Source organism: Narcine bancroftii, chromosome 7 (genome assembly GCF_036971445.1).
Source record: "Narcine bancroftii isolate sNarBan1 chromosome 7, sNarBan1.hap1, whole genome shotgun sequence".
NCBI classification, from domain to species: domain Eukaryota; kingdom Metazoa; phylum Chordata; class Chondrichthyes; order Torpediniformes; family Narcinidae; genus Narcine; species Narcine bancroftii.
In genome coordinates, this window is record NC_091475.1 from 206,113,876 (window position 1) to 206,132,501 (window position 18,626).

At 43.2% G+C, this 18,626-nt stretch overlaps 1 protein-coding gene across 8 annotated transcripts in view; it reads left to right on the forward strand.

The window, feature by feature from the left end:
• sts (steroid sulfatase (microsomal), isozyme S) overlaps window positions 1–18,626 on the forward strand; it is a 164,002-nt gene that overhangs the window by 12,138 nt on the left and 133,238 nt on the right. For all 8 annotated transcript variants that reach the window (XM_069892066.1, XM_069892068.1, XM_069892067.1 and 5 more), the window contains one exon: window positions 11,567–11,716. In XM_069892066.1, coding sequence (XP_069748167.1) covers window positions 11,571–11,716 — 146 coding nt within the window. In that variant the 5' untranslated portion in view covers window positions 11,567–11,570. The remainder of the gene's footprint in view (window positions 1–11,566; window positions 11,717–18,626) is intronic.

Here is an 18,626-nt window from a genome sequence, read left to right on the forward strand (position 1 = left end):
AAGCAGTGACCACAACGTGATCGAATTCAATTTTAAATTTGAAAAGGAAAAAAACGTTATCGGATGTATCAATTTTTCAGTGGAATAAAGAAAATTGTAGTGGAATGAGGAAAGAACTGGCCCAAGTTTACTGGAAAAGCAAACTAGTCTGAGGAACAGAGCAGGATTTGCAAATGATAAAAGGCATGAAGGATAGATATATTCCTAAAAAAAGGAAAGTCGTCAAAGGAAAGATGACCTACTTCTGCTCCTATCTTCTATGTTACTATATTTCTATGGTACCAATGTGGCTAACAAAAGAAGTTAAGGCCAAGATAAAAGCAAAGGGGAGGGCATATATGGAAGCTAAAACTAGTGGGAAATCAGAGGACTGGGATTCCTTTAAAAACTTACAGAAAGAAATAAATCTGTAAGGAAAGAAAAGATGAGTTATGAAAGGAGATTAGAAAATAATATAAAAATGATACTAATTTTTTTAATATATAAAGAATAAAAGAATATGTGTGGACAAAGGACCAATAGAAAATGATGCTGGGGAAATTATAATGGGTTATAAAGAGATGGCAGAAGAATTAAATCAATATTTTACGTCTCTATTCACTGTGGAAGACATTAGTAATATCCCTGACAGACAGAAACTTCAGGGAGTAGAGTTGGATATAGTTAAGATTACTAGAGAAATTGTGCTAGGTAAATTGAACGGATTAAAGGCAGATAAATCTCCCAGCCTGGACGAGGTACACCCTTGGGTTTTGAAAGAGGTGACTTGGGTGATTATAGATCCATTAGAGGTAGTTTTCCAGAAATCAATAGTCTCTGGCGTGGTTCCGGGATATTGGAAGGTTGTGAATGTGGTTCCGCTGTACAAGAAAGCAGAAGAAAGGGAACTCTAGACCTGTAAGTCTGATGTCAGTGGTGGGGAAGATATTAGAGTTAATCCTCAAAGATGAAGTTATGAAATATTTGGAAATGCTTGACAGGAGAGGTTCTAGTCAGCAGGGTTTTTTAAAGGGTAGATCATGTTTGACTAATCTATTAGAGTTTTTTGAAGAAATCTCAGTTGGATAGACAAAGGGGAGGCTGTGGATATTATATACTTGGATTTTTCAAAAGGCTTTCGATAAGGTGCCACATGTTAGGCTGATAAATAAAATGAAGGCCCATAGAATTACAGAGATGCTATTAGATTGGATAGAAAATTGGCTGATAGGCAGAAATGTGAAGGGTTGAAATAAAGTTATCCTGTTCGGAATGGCTGCCGGTAACAAGTGGTGTTCTGCAGGGGTTGATCTTGGGGCCACTGCTGTTTACAATTTATATTAATGATTTGAATTGTAGAATGAATGGTTTTGAGGCCAAATTTGGGGATGATACTGTCCTGGGTCAACTTGTACCTCTCACTTTGTTCGTTTTAGATTGGTCACAGTGTTTGAGCTACCGAAAGAAAATAGACACACACGCCGAGAGCATTTCAGTTTATACAAATCTTTATTACAAATTCTAAAGCTGATATCAAACTACAATATCCAAGCCCTTCCCAATTATACTTATCAACGCCTGGACTGGTCCCAACTGCCGAGGCGAGGCAACGACGGCACACTTGTAGTAGGTTGTCGGGGCGCCGGTAGCAGCTTCTCCACCTCCCCCGACCGGGACGTTGGCTGGACTCTAGAAGTTCTCCTTGCTCTGAGTTGTTGCCACCTCTCAGAGAGTCTGAAAACTTCAGCAGTGGGACCACGGCTTATATTATCCATTCTAGCTTATCACTTTGAATACAATGGTTTATTTTGCATCAAGGTTAGGTCTCTGCCTGAAAGACTGTGACCAAAACAAGCAGGAAGATTAAATGTTCTTGGTACACAGATGTCTTTTTGTCAGATAACTGTATCTCTGAGCCCCAAGGTGGAATTTAGCTTGTGTCTGCTGAGTCTCAAGCAGGTTACTGATTCTCAGCCTTGCAGGAGCAAAAAACATGGTTTAAATCCTCCAATACAGACACCAAGATAGGTGGCGGAGCAGGAACTGTTGAACAAACTGTAAAATTGCAGAGGGGTATAGACAGATTGGGAGACTGGGCACATATATGGCAGATAATGTACAATGTTGAGAAGTGTTCAGTTCTACATTTTGGCCATGGAAATAATCAGGCAGAGAACTATCTGGATGGGGAGAAAATTCAATCCTCGGAGGTGCAAAGAGACCTGGGCATCCTTGTGTAGAGTCATCTAAAAGTTAATGCCCAGGTGGGGTTGGTAGTGAAGAAGGTGAGTGCTATGCTAGCATTCATTTCAAGAGGTATAGTGTATAAGAGTAGAGAGGTGTTAATAAGGCTCGATGGGGTACAGGTGAGACCCCGTTTGGAGTACTGTGTAAAGTTTTGGGCCTCCTATCTTAAAAATGATGTGATGTTGTTGGAGAGGGAGCAGAGAAGGTTTACTCAGATGATTCCTGGAATGCAGGAGCTGGCTTATGGGGAGCATTTGACAGCTCCTGGGTTGTACTCGTTAGAGAATAGGAGAGTGAGGGGCGATCTCATAGAGACATTTTGAATATTGAAAGGTTTTGACAGAGTGAATGTGGATAAGATGTTTCCCTTGATGGGCGAGTCGAGGACAAGGGGTCATAGTCTTAAAATTAGAAGTTGCCCAATTAAAACAGAAGGAGGATGAACTTCCTTAGTCAGAGGGTCATGGATTTGTGGAACTCATTGCCACACAAAGCAGTGGAGGCCAGATTACTTGGAGTATTTAAACAGGAAATGGATAAGTATCTCATTAGGAAGGGAATCAAGGGATAAGGGGAAAAGGCTGGAAATTGGAACTAGGGGTGAGTTTAGTTTAGCTTAGTGCATAGTCACGGAATAGACCCGATGGGCCAAGTGGCCTGCTTCTGTTCCTTTATCTTGTGATCTGGCTGGAGGGTTCCCAGATGGAAAATAAGGTGTTGTCCCTCCAATCTGCAGGTGGTCAAAGTGTGACAGTACATAAAAGGCCATGGACAGTAAGTGTGGGAGTGTGACTCAGAATTGGTTTGTTGGCCACTGGGAGATCACTGTGGTTGTGAACAGAGAGGAGGTGCTGAACAAAGCCATCTCCCAGACTGCGACCGGTCTCTCCGACGTAAAGAATACCATAAAGGATGCTCCGGGTGCAGTAAATCAGTTGACTGGATGTACAGATGAAGTGTTGCTGAACATGGAAGGCTTGTTTGGGGCTCCAGACTATGGTGAGGGAGGAGGCATTGGTGCAAGTGTTGCATTTCCTCCGGGCACAAGAGAAGGTGCAGGGGTGCGATGGGTGGGGATGGATGAGTGGTTGAAGGAATCGCACAGGGAGCGGTCCCTGCAAAAGGCCAAGAGAGGAGGAGTGGGAAAAATGTGTCTGGTGGTGGGATCCTGTAGTAAGTGCCAGAAATTTTGGTGGATTATGTGTTGGATGCAGAGGGTGGTAGGTGAGGATGAGGGGGATTCTATGTTGGTTGCATCAGGGAGCAGAAGGGTCCAGGGCAGATGAGTGGGAAATGGAGATGTAGGTAAGGGCTGAGTTGATAGTGGTGGAGGGGAAGTCACATTTGTGGAAGAAGGCAGACATTTCAGAAACTCTGGACTGGAAGATCTCATCTTGGGAACAGATGCAGTGGAGATGGAGAAATTGAGAGAAGGGCATGGAATGCTTGCAGTCGGCAGGGTGTGTGGAAGTGTAGTCAAGCTGGTTGTGGGAGTTGGAGGGTTTAGAGTATATGTGGATGGAAAGCTGGTCTCCCGAGATGGAGACAGAGAGATCCAGGAAGGGGAGAGTGTTATCAGAGATGGTCCAGGTGAGTTTGAGGTCAAGGTGGAAGTTAAACTTTAGGGTATTTAGGAGAGGACTTCCAAGTTGACATGAGGCAGCCCTGTTTAGAAATATAGAAGGTTGTCTTCATAGGGAATGTAGAAAGTCATGTTTTTAAGATAGCTACAAAAATCATTTATAAGAAAACCAGCATAAGTTTTACTCAGTCAAGAAGCTTCCAGAGAACAGGGTATAAGTTTAAAGTTAACAAACCTCCCAGACAGGAATCAATTCTCACCTCTTCTACAGAACTCCAGATATCCTGATGCCTGCCTGATCTCTTTAACATAATAGCTTACCTGCCCAAATTGTCAAAGACTGCAATAAACGTCCAGCAGTACTGACGGCGCCACTCAGTCCCTCGTTGATATTGTTTCAGCTCAGAAGATTTGGCCACCATTGTTAACTTTAATAATTTAAGATTAGAGTGAATCTATCCATTTTCATGTGTTAATTGGAACCAGAAATCAGGCAGGCAGAGAAAGGATATTAGTGTGTTCTGAGAGCAACCCTTACAGATTCTGTTGATTTTTGTATACAAGAAGGATGTCTCTTAATTACGACTTGTACGGGAGAATAAATGACTGACAACAAATCATTTCTCTATCTTTAGGAAGAGGATATCCAAAATGTAAAACATAAGTTGAAACAATATGTTCAAAGAAATTATATCCAATTTGTATGCAGGAAAATGCATTAAATATTGTACCCTGTGACTGTTCTTTGAATGAGACCAAACAGTCTTAATGACGTGACCTTGTCTACCCAACACTAACGACTGCTCATTCCCGCTAGCATTATTTGAATAAAGTCTGAATTGTACTGTGTGTCTTGGTTGTACTTTTTGTACCTCGACAGGAGCGCGACTATCACAGATAGTGATCTATATACCAGAGGAAGAGTTGGGGGGGGGGGGGTGTGGTCTTGACTTTGTAGGCTTGCAGCATGGATTGCTCCACACAGCCTACAAACAGACAGGCATAGCTGTGACCTATGCAGGTACCTAACGTTACTGCTTTAATTTGGAGGAAGTGGGATGAGTTGAAGTTATTGAGGGTAAGGACAAGTTCTGCCAGGCAGAGGAGGGTGGTGGTTGAGGTTGACTGATCGGGTCTTTTTTCCAGGTATTTATTTGTATATATGAATACTTGTTTTGCATATGATTATTTGAATGTATGTTATGTGAGGTTGTATGTCTGCATATTTTGCACTGAGGGCAAACACTGTTTCGTCAGGTTGTACTTGTGCAGTCAGATGACAATAAACTTGATTGAAAATGCATGAAGACCTAATAGTGGCAACAGTTGGTAATTAGAGATTCATCACCAATGTAATTGGTACTGAGTTGATTTTTTTCCCCCTCTCTACATGTCTAACATTATATGTTGTTTGATTCATAAAACCCTGTCATAAAACTTAGATTTTTATATTTCTCTACATCTTTGGCTTGGCTTCGCGGACGAAGATTTATGGAGGGGGTAAAAAGTCCACGTCAGCTGCAGGCTCGTTTGTGGCTGACCAGTCCGATGCGGGACAGGCAGACACGATTGCAGCGGTTGCAAGGGAAAATTGGTTGGTTGGGGTTGGGTGTTGGGTTTTTCCTCCTTTGCCTTTTGTCAGTGAGGTGGGCTCTGCGGTCTTCTTCAAAGGAGGCTGCTGCCCGCCAAACTGTGAGGCGCCAAGATGCACGGTTTGAGGCGTTATCAGCCCACTGGCGGTGGTCAATGTGGCAGGCACCAAGAGATTTCTTTAGGCAGTCCTTGTACCTTTTCTTTGGTGCACCTCTGTCACGGTGGCCAGTGGAGAGCTCGCCATATAATACGATCTTGGGAAGGCGATGGTCCTCCATTCTGGAGACGTGACCCATCCAGCGCAGCTGGATCTTCAGCAGCGTGGACTCGATGCTGTCGACCTCTGCCATCTCGAGTACCTCGACGTTAGGGGTGTGAGCGCTCCAATGGATGTTGAGGATGGAGCGGAGACAACGCTGGTGGAAGCGTTCTAGGAGCCGTAGGTGGTGCCGGTAGAGGACCCATGATTCGGAGCCGAACAGGAGTGTGGGTATGACAACGGCTCTGTATACGCTTATCTTTGTGAGGTTTTTCAGTTGGTTGTTTTTCCAGACTCTTTTGTGTAGTCTTCCAAAGGCGCTATTTGCCTTGGCGAGTCTGTTGTCTATCTCATTGTCGATCCTTGCATCTGATGAAATGGTGCAGCCGAGATAGGTAAACTGGTTGACCGTTTTGAGTTTTGTGTGCCCGATGGAGATGTGGGGGGGCTGGTAGTCATGGTGGGGAGCTGGCTGATGGAGGACCTCAGTTTTCTTCAGGCTGACTTCCAGGCCAAACATTTTGGCAGTTTCCGCAAAGCAGGACGTCAAGCGCTGAAGAGCTGGCTCTGAATGGGCAACTAAAGCGGCATCATCTGCAAAGAGTAGTTCACGGACAAGTTTCTCTTGTGTCTTGGTGTGAGCTTGCAGGCGCCTCAGATTGAAGAGACTGCCATTAGTGCGGTACCGGATGTAAACAGCGTCTTCATTGTTGGGGTCTTTCATGGCTTGGTTCAGCATCATGCTGAAGAAGATTGAAAAGAGGGTTGGTGCGAGAACACAGCCTTGCTTCACGCCATTGTTAATGGAGAAGGGTTCAGAGAGCTCATTGCTGTATCTGACCCGACCTTGTTGGTTTTCGTGCAGTTGGATAATCATGTTGAGGAACTTTGGGGGACATCCGATGCGCTCTAGTATTTGCCAAAGCCCTTTCCTGCTTACGGTGTCGAAGGCTTTGGTGAGGTCAACAAAGGTGATGTAGAGTCCTTTGTTTTGTTCTCTGCACTTTTCTTGGAGCTGTCTGAGGGCAAAGACCATGTCAGTGGTTCCTCTGTTTGCGCGAAAGCCGCACTGTGATTCTGGGAGAATATTCTCGGCGACACTAGGTATTATTCTATTTAGTAGAATCCTAGCGAAGATTTTGCCTGCAATGGAGAGCAACGTGATTCCCCTGTAGTTTGAGCAGTCTGATTTCTCGCCTTTGTTTTTGTACAGGGTGATGATGGTGGCATCACGAAGATCCTGAGGCAGTTTACCTTGGTCCCAACAAAGCTTGAAAAACTCATGCAGTTTGGCATGCAGAGTTTTGCCGCCAGCCTTCCAGACTTCTGGGGGGATTCCATCCATACCTGCTGCTTTGCCACTTTTCAGTTGTTCGATTGCCTTATATGTCTCATCCAGGGTGGGAACCTCATCCAGCTCTAGCCTTAGGGGCTGTTGAGGGAGCTGGAGCAGGGCGGAATCTTGGACTGAGCGGTTGGTACTGAAAAGAGATTGGAAGTGTTCTGACCATCGGTTGAGGATGGAGATCTTGTCGCTGAGGAGGACTTTGCCGTCTGAGCTGCGCAGCGGGCTTTGGACTTGGGGTGAGGGGCCGTACACAGCCTTTAGAGCCTCGTAGAAACCCCTGAAGTCGCCAATGTCCGCGCTGAGCTGTGTTCGTTTGGCGAGGCTAGTCCACCACTCATTTTGGATCTCCCGGAGTTTGCGCTGAAGATGGCTGCATGCGCGACGGAAGGCTTGTTTTTTCTCTGGACAGGACGGCTTTGTAAGGTGAGCCTGGTGGGCAGCTCGCTGGTGGGAAGCGAGCTGCCCACCAGGCTCACCTTACAAAGCCGTCCTGTCCAGATTTCTCTACATAAGACCATGAGATATAGGAGTAGAAGTGGGCCATTCAACCTGTCAAGTCCGCTCCACCATTCCATCATGAGCTGATCCATTCTCCCACTCAGCCCTACCCCCCCCTCCCCCCCCCCCGGCTTTTCCCCTAACCTTTGACATCCTGACTATTCAGAAACCTATCAATCTCTGCCTTGAATAGATCCAACAACCTGGCCTCCGCAGATGCCCGTGGTAGCATTTTCCAGAGATTCACCACTCTCTAGTGAAAAAATATTCTCTGTTTTAAGTGGGAGCCCTTCAATTCTGAAGATGTTCCTCTTGTTTTAGACTCCACCGTAGGAATCAACTTTGCCACATCTACTCTGTCCAGGCCTTTCAACATTCAAAATGCTTGAATGATGTCCCCCTCATTCTTTTGAACTCCAAGGCGTACAGTTCAAAAGCCATCAAATGTTCCTCATATGCTAATCCCTTCACTCCAGGAATCATTCTTGTGAATCTTATCTGAACCCTCACCAATCCCAGCATATCCTTTCTTAAATAAGGAGCCCAAAACTGTACCATGTATTCCAAGTGAAGCCTCACCAGTGCTTTATAGTCTCAACATCACATCATTGTTCTTATAGCCTATTCTTCTAGATATACTGTAAATGTCAATATTCCATTTGCCATCTTCACCACCAACTCAACCTGGAGGTTAACCTTTAGGGTATTTAGGAGAGGACTTTCAAGACCCTTTGCACTTCCAAATTTTGAATTTTCTCTCCATCCAATTTTATTTGTCCACCAAAATCATGACTATACACTTTCTAACATTGTATTCCATTTCCCCATTCCTTTGTCCATTCTCCTAATCTATCAAAGTCTATCTTTTTCCTCCTCGGATCCAGGCTAACTTGATAAGTATAAATATTGGGAAGTTTACAAAGTTATTTTGGTATATATGTTGTAGTTTTGAATGCTTTTATAATTATTTGTATTTAGAGGTCATCTTAAAACATGCAGATGTAAAAATAATTGAGCTAACTTAATTTCCTCTTTTCAGTTGCACTGTGAGAAATCTAGAGAATCTACTTTAATTTTTTCTTAGCAAAGGAACATAGTTTAATTTATTTAAAGACTGATCATTTACATCAACAGTTACCCCTAAATATTTAATTTTATTAGACCATCTCAATCTTGTAATCTGCTTACAAAAAACTAGTATAGTCCTCATCTGAAATTGGTAAAATTTCGCTTTTATTCCAATTAACTTTATACCCAGACATTGCTTCATGTTGTTCTAAACAATCTTGCAAATGTCTCAAAGATTGTTCAGATGTGTTAAATATGTCAACACATTATCTGCAAATAAATTAATCTTATACTCATCTTCAGCAATTTCTATTCTTTTAATATTACCATTTTGTCTAATAGCTTGAGCCAATGGTTCTGTGACCAATGCAAATGTGGCTGGTGACAACGGGCAACCCTGATGTGTTGACCTAGATAAATTGAATGAAGAAGTTTGTCCATTTGTCACCACCCTAGCAACTGGATTTTTATATAGTGCCTTAACCCAGCCAGTAAAAACTGGCCCGAACTTAAATTTTTCTAGTACTTTAAATTTTAAAAAATGCCATTCCACTCAGTCAAAAGCTTTTTTCGCATCAAGTGCAACTATCATTGGTTGGTTGGGTTGATGTCTTGAAGCATTTATCAAAGTAATCAGTCTAAGAATATTATCCAAAGCATATCTATTCTTAATAAAATTTATCTGGTCAAAATGTACCAATTTTGATAAATATTTAGCAATTCTATTTGCTAATACCTTGGCTACTATTTTATAATCCACATTCAATAAAGAATCTCTGTCTTTCTTTGGAATTACTGTAATTATTGCTTTTGAGAAAGAATCTGATAATGATTCCTCATCTGTTGCTTGTTTAAACATATCCATAAATTCAGGGGACAAAACTTCATAAAATTCCTTATAAAACTCTGCAATAAATCCATCATCTCCAGGAGATTTCCCATTTGGCATAATCTGTATAGCCTCCTTAATTTCAAGATCTGTAAATTGAACCTCCAATTCCCTCACATCCTCATCCCTTAAAACTGGCAAATCTAAAGCAGATTTTAAAAAAATCAACAAAACCATTATCCTGAACCCTCTCAGAGGTATATAACTCTTGATAGAATTAATGAAATTGAATATTCAATCTCCTGGGTGGGCTAAAGTTGAATTGGCTTGTATTTCTGAGCTTAATGTTCATCAATTTATATTTAAGTGGAGTCCTCATTTGTTGCAATGTACCTGTTTTAAAGCATTCGTTGGAGATTTGGACTAAAACAAGTTATATTATAGGTTCTTAAGGTAAAATTACGGCTCAAACTCTTATATTATAATAAAGTGATTCATATTTCAATGAATAATCAGTATTTAAAGATGTGGGATTCTAAGGGTATTAAAGTGGTCAATGAATGTTTTGAAGATGGACAGTTTCTTTCCTTTACTAGACTTAGGAAGAAGTTCGGAATATCGTCTAATTCTTTGTTTGTATACTATCAGGTGCGAACATTAGTGATAGATAATTTTGGAAGAGAAATTATGCCACCTAAATTAACTAAATTCGAGATTTTAATTTTGGATGTATCAAAAAAGGGATTTATTTCAGAAATATATGCTTTGTTGTAAGATGAGTAAACCAGATTTAAATAAATCTAGAATTAAATGGGAGGAAGATTTATCTTTTGATATATCTCAGGAGGAATGGGAAGTTATGTGTCAAGAGAGTGTGACTAGATTGATTGATGTAAGATATATTTCAATTATAATTTTTTACATCAGTTATATTTGACTCCTGAAAAAGTTTAAAAGATATGGTTTCAGTAATTCAAATTTCTGTTTTAGATGTGGAATTCACACTGGAACATTTTTACATGCAGTTTGGTCTTGTGACAAAGTTCATTCATTTTGGATAAAAATTAAAAACTTTTGGAAGATTTATTCAAGATTAAATTACTATTGGATCCATTAATTATTTTGTTGGGTTGTAGTGTATCTTTAACTTCTGGTTTAAGGTTGGATAAGTTTCAAATGACATTCGTTCGTCTGGTATTGGCGGTAGGGCGGAAATGTATTGCGATTACATGGAAAGATAATGTGGAATTGAATATGGATAATGAGTTAAGATCCTGTATTTATTTGGAATAGATAACATATGACTTGTATAATAATTACTCTTTCTTTGTTAAGATGTGGTCGCCTTATTTGAAATTTATGGGTTTGGAAATATATTTTCTTAATTCTCTGAAATTGTTAGTTTGGCACATCATCCAGTGTATGTAATTAACTGATATGTTTTTTTTTTGTTCCCCTTGAGAGGTTAGCTGGGGTTGGTGGGGGCGGGGGGGTGGGGGGAGAGGGTATAGTGGGGTTAAATGTTGTTTTTTTATGTATGTATCTTAAATATATAATGAAGTTTGCAAAAAAGAAAAGAAAGTTTCATACAATTTGAAGCCTTTTCCATTTTGATGCAAATTTTAAAAACACAATATGCGGGAGAAGCTCAGCAGGATGAACCGGGTCCTTTATGTAGTGAAGGGAAAGATACAGAACTGACATTTTGGGCTTGAGGCCTTCATCAAAGTGAGCCCAAGCCCAAAATATTTATTGTCATGCATATTATACACTATGAATATGCTTCGAACAGGTACTTGTAAAGAAAAATTATGATAGTAATTTAATTAAACTTAAAAGAGACAATAAATGTATAAGACAGATGATAAATATTTGTGTAACCCAAGTGCAAAAAAAGTGACTTGCAGACGTGCGGACGGTCTTTTTGTGCTGTTGGAACAGGCTGTATAATGTGCCAAAAGGTGGTTCAAACTACTGTGAACCTACTTCTGCAGTCCCTCTTGTAAAGCAGAAAAATGTAACCCTGTTGCATGAGTTGATAGGAAATGGTATGTTCCTTCTACTTTGTCAGGGGAGTGTTTTACCTCTGCAGAAATTGTATGTTGTAAGATAGAGCAGAACTAACATGTAATCTTGCTGACTTTTATCACATTTTGTTTTTAGCAACATGAATATCTTGGCGGTGTTCCTCGTGCTCCATTTGGCAAAGACGAATCTTGGTCATAGGGCAAACCTGAAGCCCAACTATGTCCTTTTTATGGCAGATGATCTTGGTATTGGAGACTTGGGATGTTATGGAAACACCACCCTCAGGTATGAAGTACTGTGTTTGTGCATGTGCGTGTTTGAGCCCATGTATTCACGTGTGTGTGCATGCGTGGGTCCTTGTACACGATGGTCTTTTTGGTGCTATTTCAGATAGACTGGAAGTTAACAGTAAGTCATTCACTGATGTACAAGAGCAGCGTCAGAATGGGAACTCAAATCGGCCTCAGAATTAAAAGAACCCAGGTCCAAGCTCTCACCTTGGCTTTGGAGAGTATTCATGCTAGATCAAAGTTTCTCATTAGGGCTGAAAATTTGCTTTACTACCACGGGTAGGTTGGAGGTGAGGTGCAATGCATTTTACATGATAGAGGAATTAGGGGATATGGGGAGAAGGGAGGTAGGTGGAGTGAGGTCATAAATTAGATCAGCCATGATCATATTGAATGGGCCATTTTTGGCCTACTCCTGTTCCTACTTAAGAAAAGAAGAAAAAGAAATGCTGTGGTGTGTCGTGAACTGGGATTCACTAGAAGTGCTGTACTAACGACAGGTCCGGCCTCCCGGCTCCTCCCCCGGGTGCCCATATTTAACCCTCGTTTCCCGCCTAAACCCAGAACCCCTCTGAAGCCTGTTCATGAACCCTACCTGTATTGCAAGCTAATAAAAGCGTTAATTCTCCCTCCAGTCGAATTTGAGCTTTTATCTACGCTACATGGTGATAAACCATGGGGCATTGATGTGCTCCACCCCGATTCCATTCCACTTTTCCTTTACCTGTATCCGTTTCTCCCCCCCCCCAACCCCAAGTCATCTCCTCTCCATCTTCCTCTCCAGCTCTCCTATCTTCTTTTGTCCTAACACTTTTGGCCCCTTCCCTTGCTTTTTTTATGCCTCCCTTTCCCACTTTAGTCTCAATAAAGGGTCCACACCCAAAACTTTGGACCCCTTCTCTCTGTGGATGTCGCCTGACTTGCTGGGTCAATCTAGCTTCTCTTTGTTTATGCAGGCAATGATGAAGCCTCATTTGATCTTTATTGAGATTTGTTCAGTTGCTTAATCATTGGTTAGTATCATGCTGTCGTGGAGCCAGCAAAATAAGTAATGAAATGTTTGTGGTGAGACAAATTTGAAGGTGTTCCATAGTCCCTCCCAATTGTTGGGATCATTAAACGTACTGCAGCTGAAGCTTTGTGATGGGAGAGGTTGGCTGTTGACACCCAATAGAACTGCCAATCAGAAGATGGTGACATCTTCAGAAGAACCTTGAAAGTTGGCAGAAGCAGAACAAAAATTACATCGAGGGAGGGTTCTGTCCCAAAACGTCTTCTGTTCTTTTTCTCTCTCTGATGCTTCTCAACCCACTGATTTCTTCCAGCACGTGGTTTTATTTTCACATATTCTCACATCTGCAGTCTCTCTTGTGTCAGCAAGTCCGATCACCCATTGTAGTTCTTCTCCCAGTGTTCAACCAGGACTGAGGACCACAGCACCAGTAGTGAAGATGGCGAAAGTATGGTCGAAGGAGGCGGAGGAGTGTCTGCAGGACTGCTTTGAATCGGTGGACTAGAACATATTCAACCATAGACTTGAATGAATGTGCAATTGGTGTCACCGACTTCAGGACCTGCATGGACGAGTGTGTGCCAGGAGTTACCCAATCAGAAGCTTTGGATGAATCAGCTAATTTACATCCTGCTGAGGATGAGATCAAGGGTGTTTAAGGCCGGGGATCCAGATATCTTCAAGAAGCCCAGGTATGACCTGCGGAAGGCCATCCCTGAAGCAAAGTGACAATTCCAGAGGAAGCTATAGATAGAGACAGATACACACCCAGATATGGCAAGGAGTACAAAGTGAGGGCAAACACCATAGATGGCTGTGATGCCTCATTGCCCGATGAGTTCATCACCTTCTGTACCAGCTTTGAGAAGGAGAATCAAACAGTGCCTACTAGAATCCATGCAAAGGCTGAGGACCCTGTGATATCTGTCTCTGAGGACGACATCATTCAAGAGGATGAACCCACACAAGACATCAGGCCGTGACGGCATACTGGCAGGTACTGAAAATCTGCACCAACCAACTATCAGGAGCGTTCACAGACATTTTCAACCTCTCATTGTAGCAGTAAGAGGTTCCCACTTGTTTTAAAAGGGCATCAATCATCCCAGTACCCAAAAAGAGTAGTGTGAGCTGCCTCAACAACTACCGTCCAGTAGCACCAACTTCTACAGTGATGAACTGCTTTGAGAGGTTGGTCATGGCCAAAATTAACATGTACCTTTGCAAAGGTTTGTACCCACTGCAATTTGCCCATCGTCACAATCGTTCCACAGCAGACGCAATATTGCTGGCTCCCTACACAGCTCTAGATCACCTTGAAAACAGCAACATACACATATGACTACTGTTCGTTGACCACAGCTCAGCCTTCTACACCATTATTCCCTCTGTCCTGATCAAGAAGCTGCAAACTCTGGGCCTCCGCACTTCCCTCTGCAACTGGATCCTTGGCTCGTTCAACAGAAGATCACAGTCAATACGAATTCAAAACTGCGTCTCTTCCTCACTGATTATCAATATAGATGCACCCCAAGGATGCGTACTTAGCCCACTCATTATACACCCATGACTGTGTGGCCAGGAACAATTCCAATGCCATCTACATATTTGCCGATGACTCCATAACTGTCGGCAGAAACGGCAATAAGGAAGCGTACAAGAGGGAGTTAGATCAGCTCGTTGAGTGGAAGTCAGGGGAACACAACCCAGACCTCATCAAGGGCTCAGTAGTGGAGAAGGTCAAGAACTTCAAATTCCTGGGTGTCAACATCTCCGAGGATCTGTCCCGGAGCCTCCATGTTAAAGCAATCATGAAGAAGGCTCCCCAGGGTCTATACTTTGTAAAGTGTTTGAGGAGATTCAGTATGTCACTGAAGTCTACATGGAGAGTATTCTGGCTGGTTGCATCACTGCCTGGTACAGAGGCGCCAACTCTCAGGACAAGAATAAACTCCAGAGGGTTGTAAACTTGGCCTGTGGCATCACAGGCACCAGACTTCACTCCGTCGAGGACATCGACACGAAGCGGTGTCCTTAAAAAAGCAACCTCTATCCACAAAGACCCCCACCACCCAGACCACGCCCTCTTCACTCTGCTACCATCAAGGAAAAGGTACAGGAGCCGGAAGACAAGGACTCAGGGGCACAAGGACAGCTTCTTCCCTGCTGCCGTCAGATTCCTGAATGATCAAAGACACGGCCTTCCTTTTTCATTCACTATTTTTTTATTTATTGTTGTAAGGTGGTGTATATGAATTTTTGCATATGATGTTACTGCAAAAACACCAAATTTCTTGATCATGGCAGTAAATTCTGATTCCCCAAACTTCACAAGTACTTTTATTAATTGCAATTTTTTGTATGCATTTGGTAGCATATTTCATTGCAACAATGTTTGTACTGCACTTCAAAGACAAAATATAGAGTCAATCACCAACAGCTGTGGAAAAGAAGATAAATTTGGATAAGTAGATAAGCCTATCTACTTATCAGCATTTTGCCACTGGGAGGAAGTTAGCAAATTGGCATGAATGTAGACACTTAGATGAAGCCAACAGGTTGGGTGTTATTCTTGGCTTCCTGTCTTTGATTTGATTCCAATTGCTGCTTTAATAAATGTGGGTGAAGTGGATCATCAGACGTCGCACCAAAAAAAAATGGCAGCAATGCCAGAGCTCCTGTAACGACAGCGCTGCCACTGGTGCAGACCTGGGAGAGTGGAGACGCAGCTCTACTCGGAAGGGTTCATTACCCCGGGTACTAATGCTGGCAGCACTGTCCAGGCTTTAAAAGGCTTGTTAAAGGAGCTGTCGCCATTTATAAGTAAAATCCTGCCAAGGGTTCTGATGTCTTATTGAACCTCTGCAAACTTCTGAGGAGGTCGAAGCGCTGACGTGCTAAATTCCTGATGCCGTTGATATGTGGGATTTTGGAAAGGTCCTCTGCGACAGTGACTCCCAGGTATTTAAATTTGTTCATCCTCTCCAACTCTTGTTTCCTCAATCATCACTGGATCATATTCCTCTGGTTTTCCCTTCCTACAATCAGCTCATTGGTTTTGGTGACATTCGGCTCTTTTAAACTGCAGCACCTGGGTAGCCCTCCTGGGACCCAAGTGTGATTACTGGGGCAAAGGTGCTGGAAGCACCTTTTAAACTACAGGTGGATTGCCAACCCGGCGATTTAAGGGGATCCTGCCTCCAAGATGACGTGGTAAGTGACGCGTCACGCACTCACGGGAACTATCGGCAAGGGTCCCCTGCCTCCTCCCCCCACCGGCCGTCAGACACCACCTCTGTCAGTCGCCTCCCCCAGTAGTCACCACCCCCACTGTCAGTCTCTACCCCCACCGTCAGTCTCTACCCCCACCGTCAGTCTCTACCCCCACCGTCAGTCTCTACCCCCACCGTCAGTCTCTACCCCCACCGTCAGTCTCTACCCCCACCGTCAGTCACCACCCCCACCGTCAGTCACCACCCCCACCGTCAGTCTCTACCCCCACCGTCAGTCACCACCCCCACCGTCAGTCACCACCCCCACTGTCAGTCTCTACCCCCACCGTCAGTCTCTACCCCCACCGTCAGTCACCACCCCCACCGTCAGTCACCACCCCCACCGTCAATCAACACCCACCGCATCAATCACGTCCCCCTCCCCCAGCAATGTCCCACTGCTACACACGTTGAGCTGTCACTGCGAACTGGAATGGTGTTAGCAGCAGCGGCAGTTCGCGGCCCCCACTCTTTCCCACCCCCCGCGGCAGCGACCTCCCTCCCCTCTATTGTGGCTACCCCTCTCTCCCCTCGATCACGGCAGGCACTTCAGCCAAGAGTTTCCCTGTGACACATCAGCAAGTGCTGATGTCACAGGAGTAACCAGGTTGGCCTTTTTTCTGTTCAAGTCACCAGTGGATGATACCTAGTTAAGTTTAACTGGGTTCCCTGACTACCTCTGAGGTATGTCAGGGACCCAGTTGGATTAATGCCATGCAGACTGGGTCAGACCCTTTCAAGCTGCCGCGTGAATGGGGTGCTAACTGGGCAAATTGCCCAGTTTATCCCAATTTACACAGCAGCTTGAAAGAGCCTATTGAGTGTGAGATGTTGTGGGTACACCACTCAGGCAAGTTTTCCATCTCCCTCCTATATACTGACTCATTGACCCTTTTTATGAAACCCACTACTGGAGATGGTGTTGTCGTACCGAGCCGCGCAGTCATAAGTGTATGGCGAGTAGAGCAGCCCTGTGGTACTCCAGTACTGATGGATATTGTGGAGATGTTCTTACCAATCCTCACTGATTGGGGTTTGAAGGTGAGGAAATCCAAGATCCAGTTACACAGTGGGGTGTTGAGGCCCAGGATTTGGGGTTTACTGATCACTTTTAAGGGGATGATGGTGTTGAATATTGAAGTGGAGTCAATAAAGAGCATCCTGATGTATGAGGCTTTGCTATTCAGGAGTATCAGGGTTTAGAGGCAGTATCTCACAAAATGGATGGAGGTCAATGCCTTTGATGGACGTGGCTATATCTTGGAAGTCTGTCGTCAGGGATCCATGCTGAGATCCTTATTGTGCATTATTATGCACTAAACAACCTGGATATGGGTGCAGAGATTTGATTGGTAAGTTAACATGATGTGGAAATTGGCAGTGTTATTGATGGCAAGGAAGATGGCTGCAGGTTTCAGAATTATATTGATAATTGCTAAGATGGGGAGAGCAATGGGAGAAGTTTTCTGCTTGATGAAAGTTTGTCATATACATAAGTACAATGTGCAGATGTTTCAAAGTTTTTGGCTGCCACAACCATATAACTGCATTTGTATAAATTAAGTGATAACAATATGCCAAGGTAGAAAAAAGAAAGAAAATATTAAAGGGCAAATAAATAATCACAGCTGCCATTAATGCAAGAAAACAATATGATTCAATAATGCAGACAAATCTTTTGATTGTCCCAGAGTTTATGGTTAGGATATTACGGGGAGGATCAAGAACGTGGTAGTCTTTGCAGTGGGGGGGGGTTGCACTGGAGGTGCAAAACTCTTCTTGATCCTAGAGGTGCTGGAGTGGGGCTTCTGCACCTTGTGCCTGAAAGGAGCATCGAGAATAGGTTGTGACCAGGGTAATGGAAGTCCTTCATGATGTTGGCTACCTTCTCGAGGACTTGCATAAATTCTTCAATGGACAGGAAATGGGTGCCCATGATGGACTTGGCTTGGTTTGCCATTTCCTGTAGCCTTTTGCATTCTTAAACCAGCCTTTGATGAAGCCAGTCAGTACATGTCCCACAGAGCAATAGGATATTCAACAACGACGTCCCAAATCTCCTCAGTTTAATTGATTAACATTTAGACCTTATAAAATTATAACATTTAAAATGTAAAGCTACAGCACAGTAATGAGCCCTCACTGCCCAAATACACAGATGTCGGACAATTTGTGATAACAAAATCTCACCACCATGGAAATGAGGTCTTCTACTGCCATGTACAGTAAAACCCCTGGAATCTGGAATTCAAGCAACTGGCAGCCTCAAGCAACTGGCAAAATAAATTGCGGTAAATCAATTTAAAAATTTAAATAGATAGGACTGAAATAATAGGTAAAAAATATGTAAGTTTAAAATTATAAAAGTAAATGCTTTTGCAAGAAACACAAAAACCTTTGATGAAGATGGGAGCAAATATTCAGCTAACTCAGCTCCCCGCTCCATTCACAACCACAGCAACCTCCCAGTGACCAACCACTTCAATTCCGCTTCACACTCCCGCACTCACATGTCTGGCCATGGCTTTGTGTACTGTCCCATCCTGACCACCTGCAGATTGGAGGAACAACACCTTATTATCTATAATGTTATTGTTTGCCTTTTGGGCGGCTCCACGGAA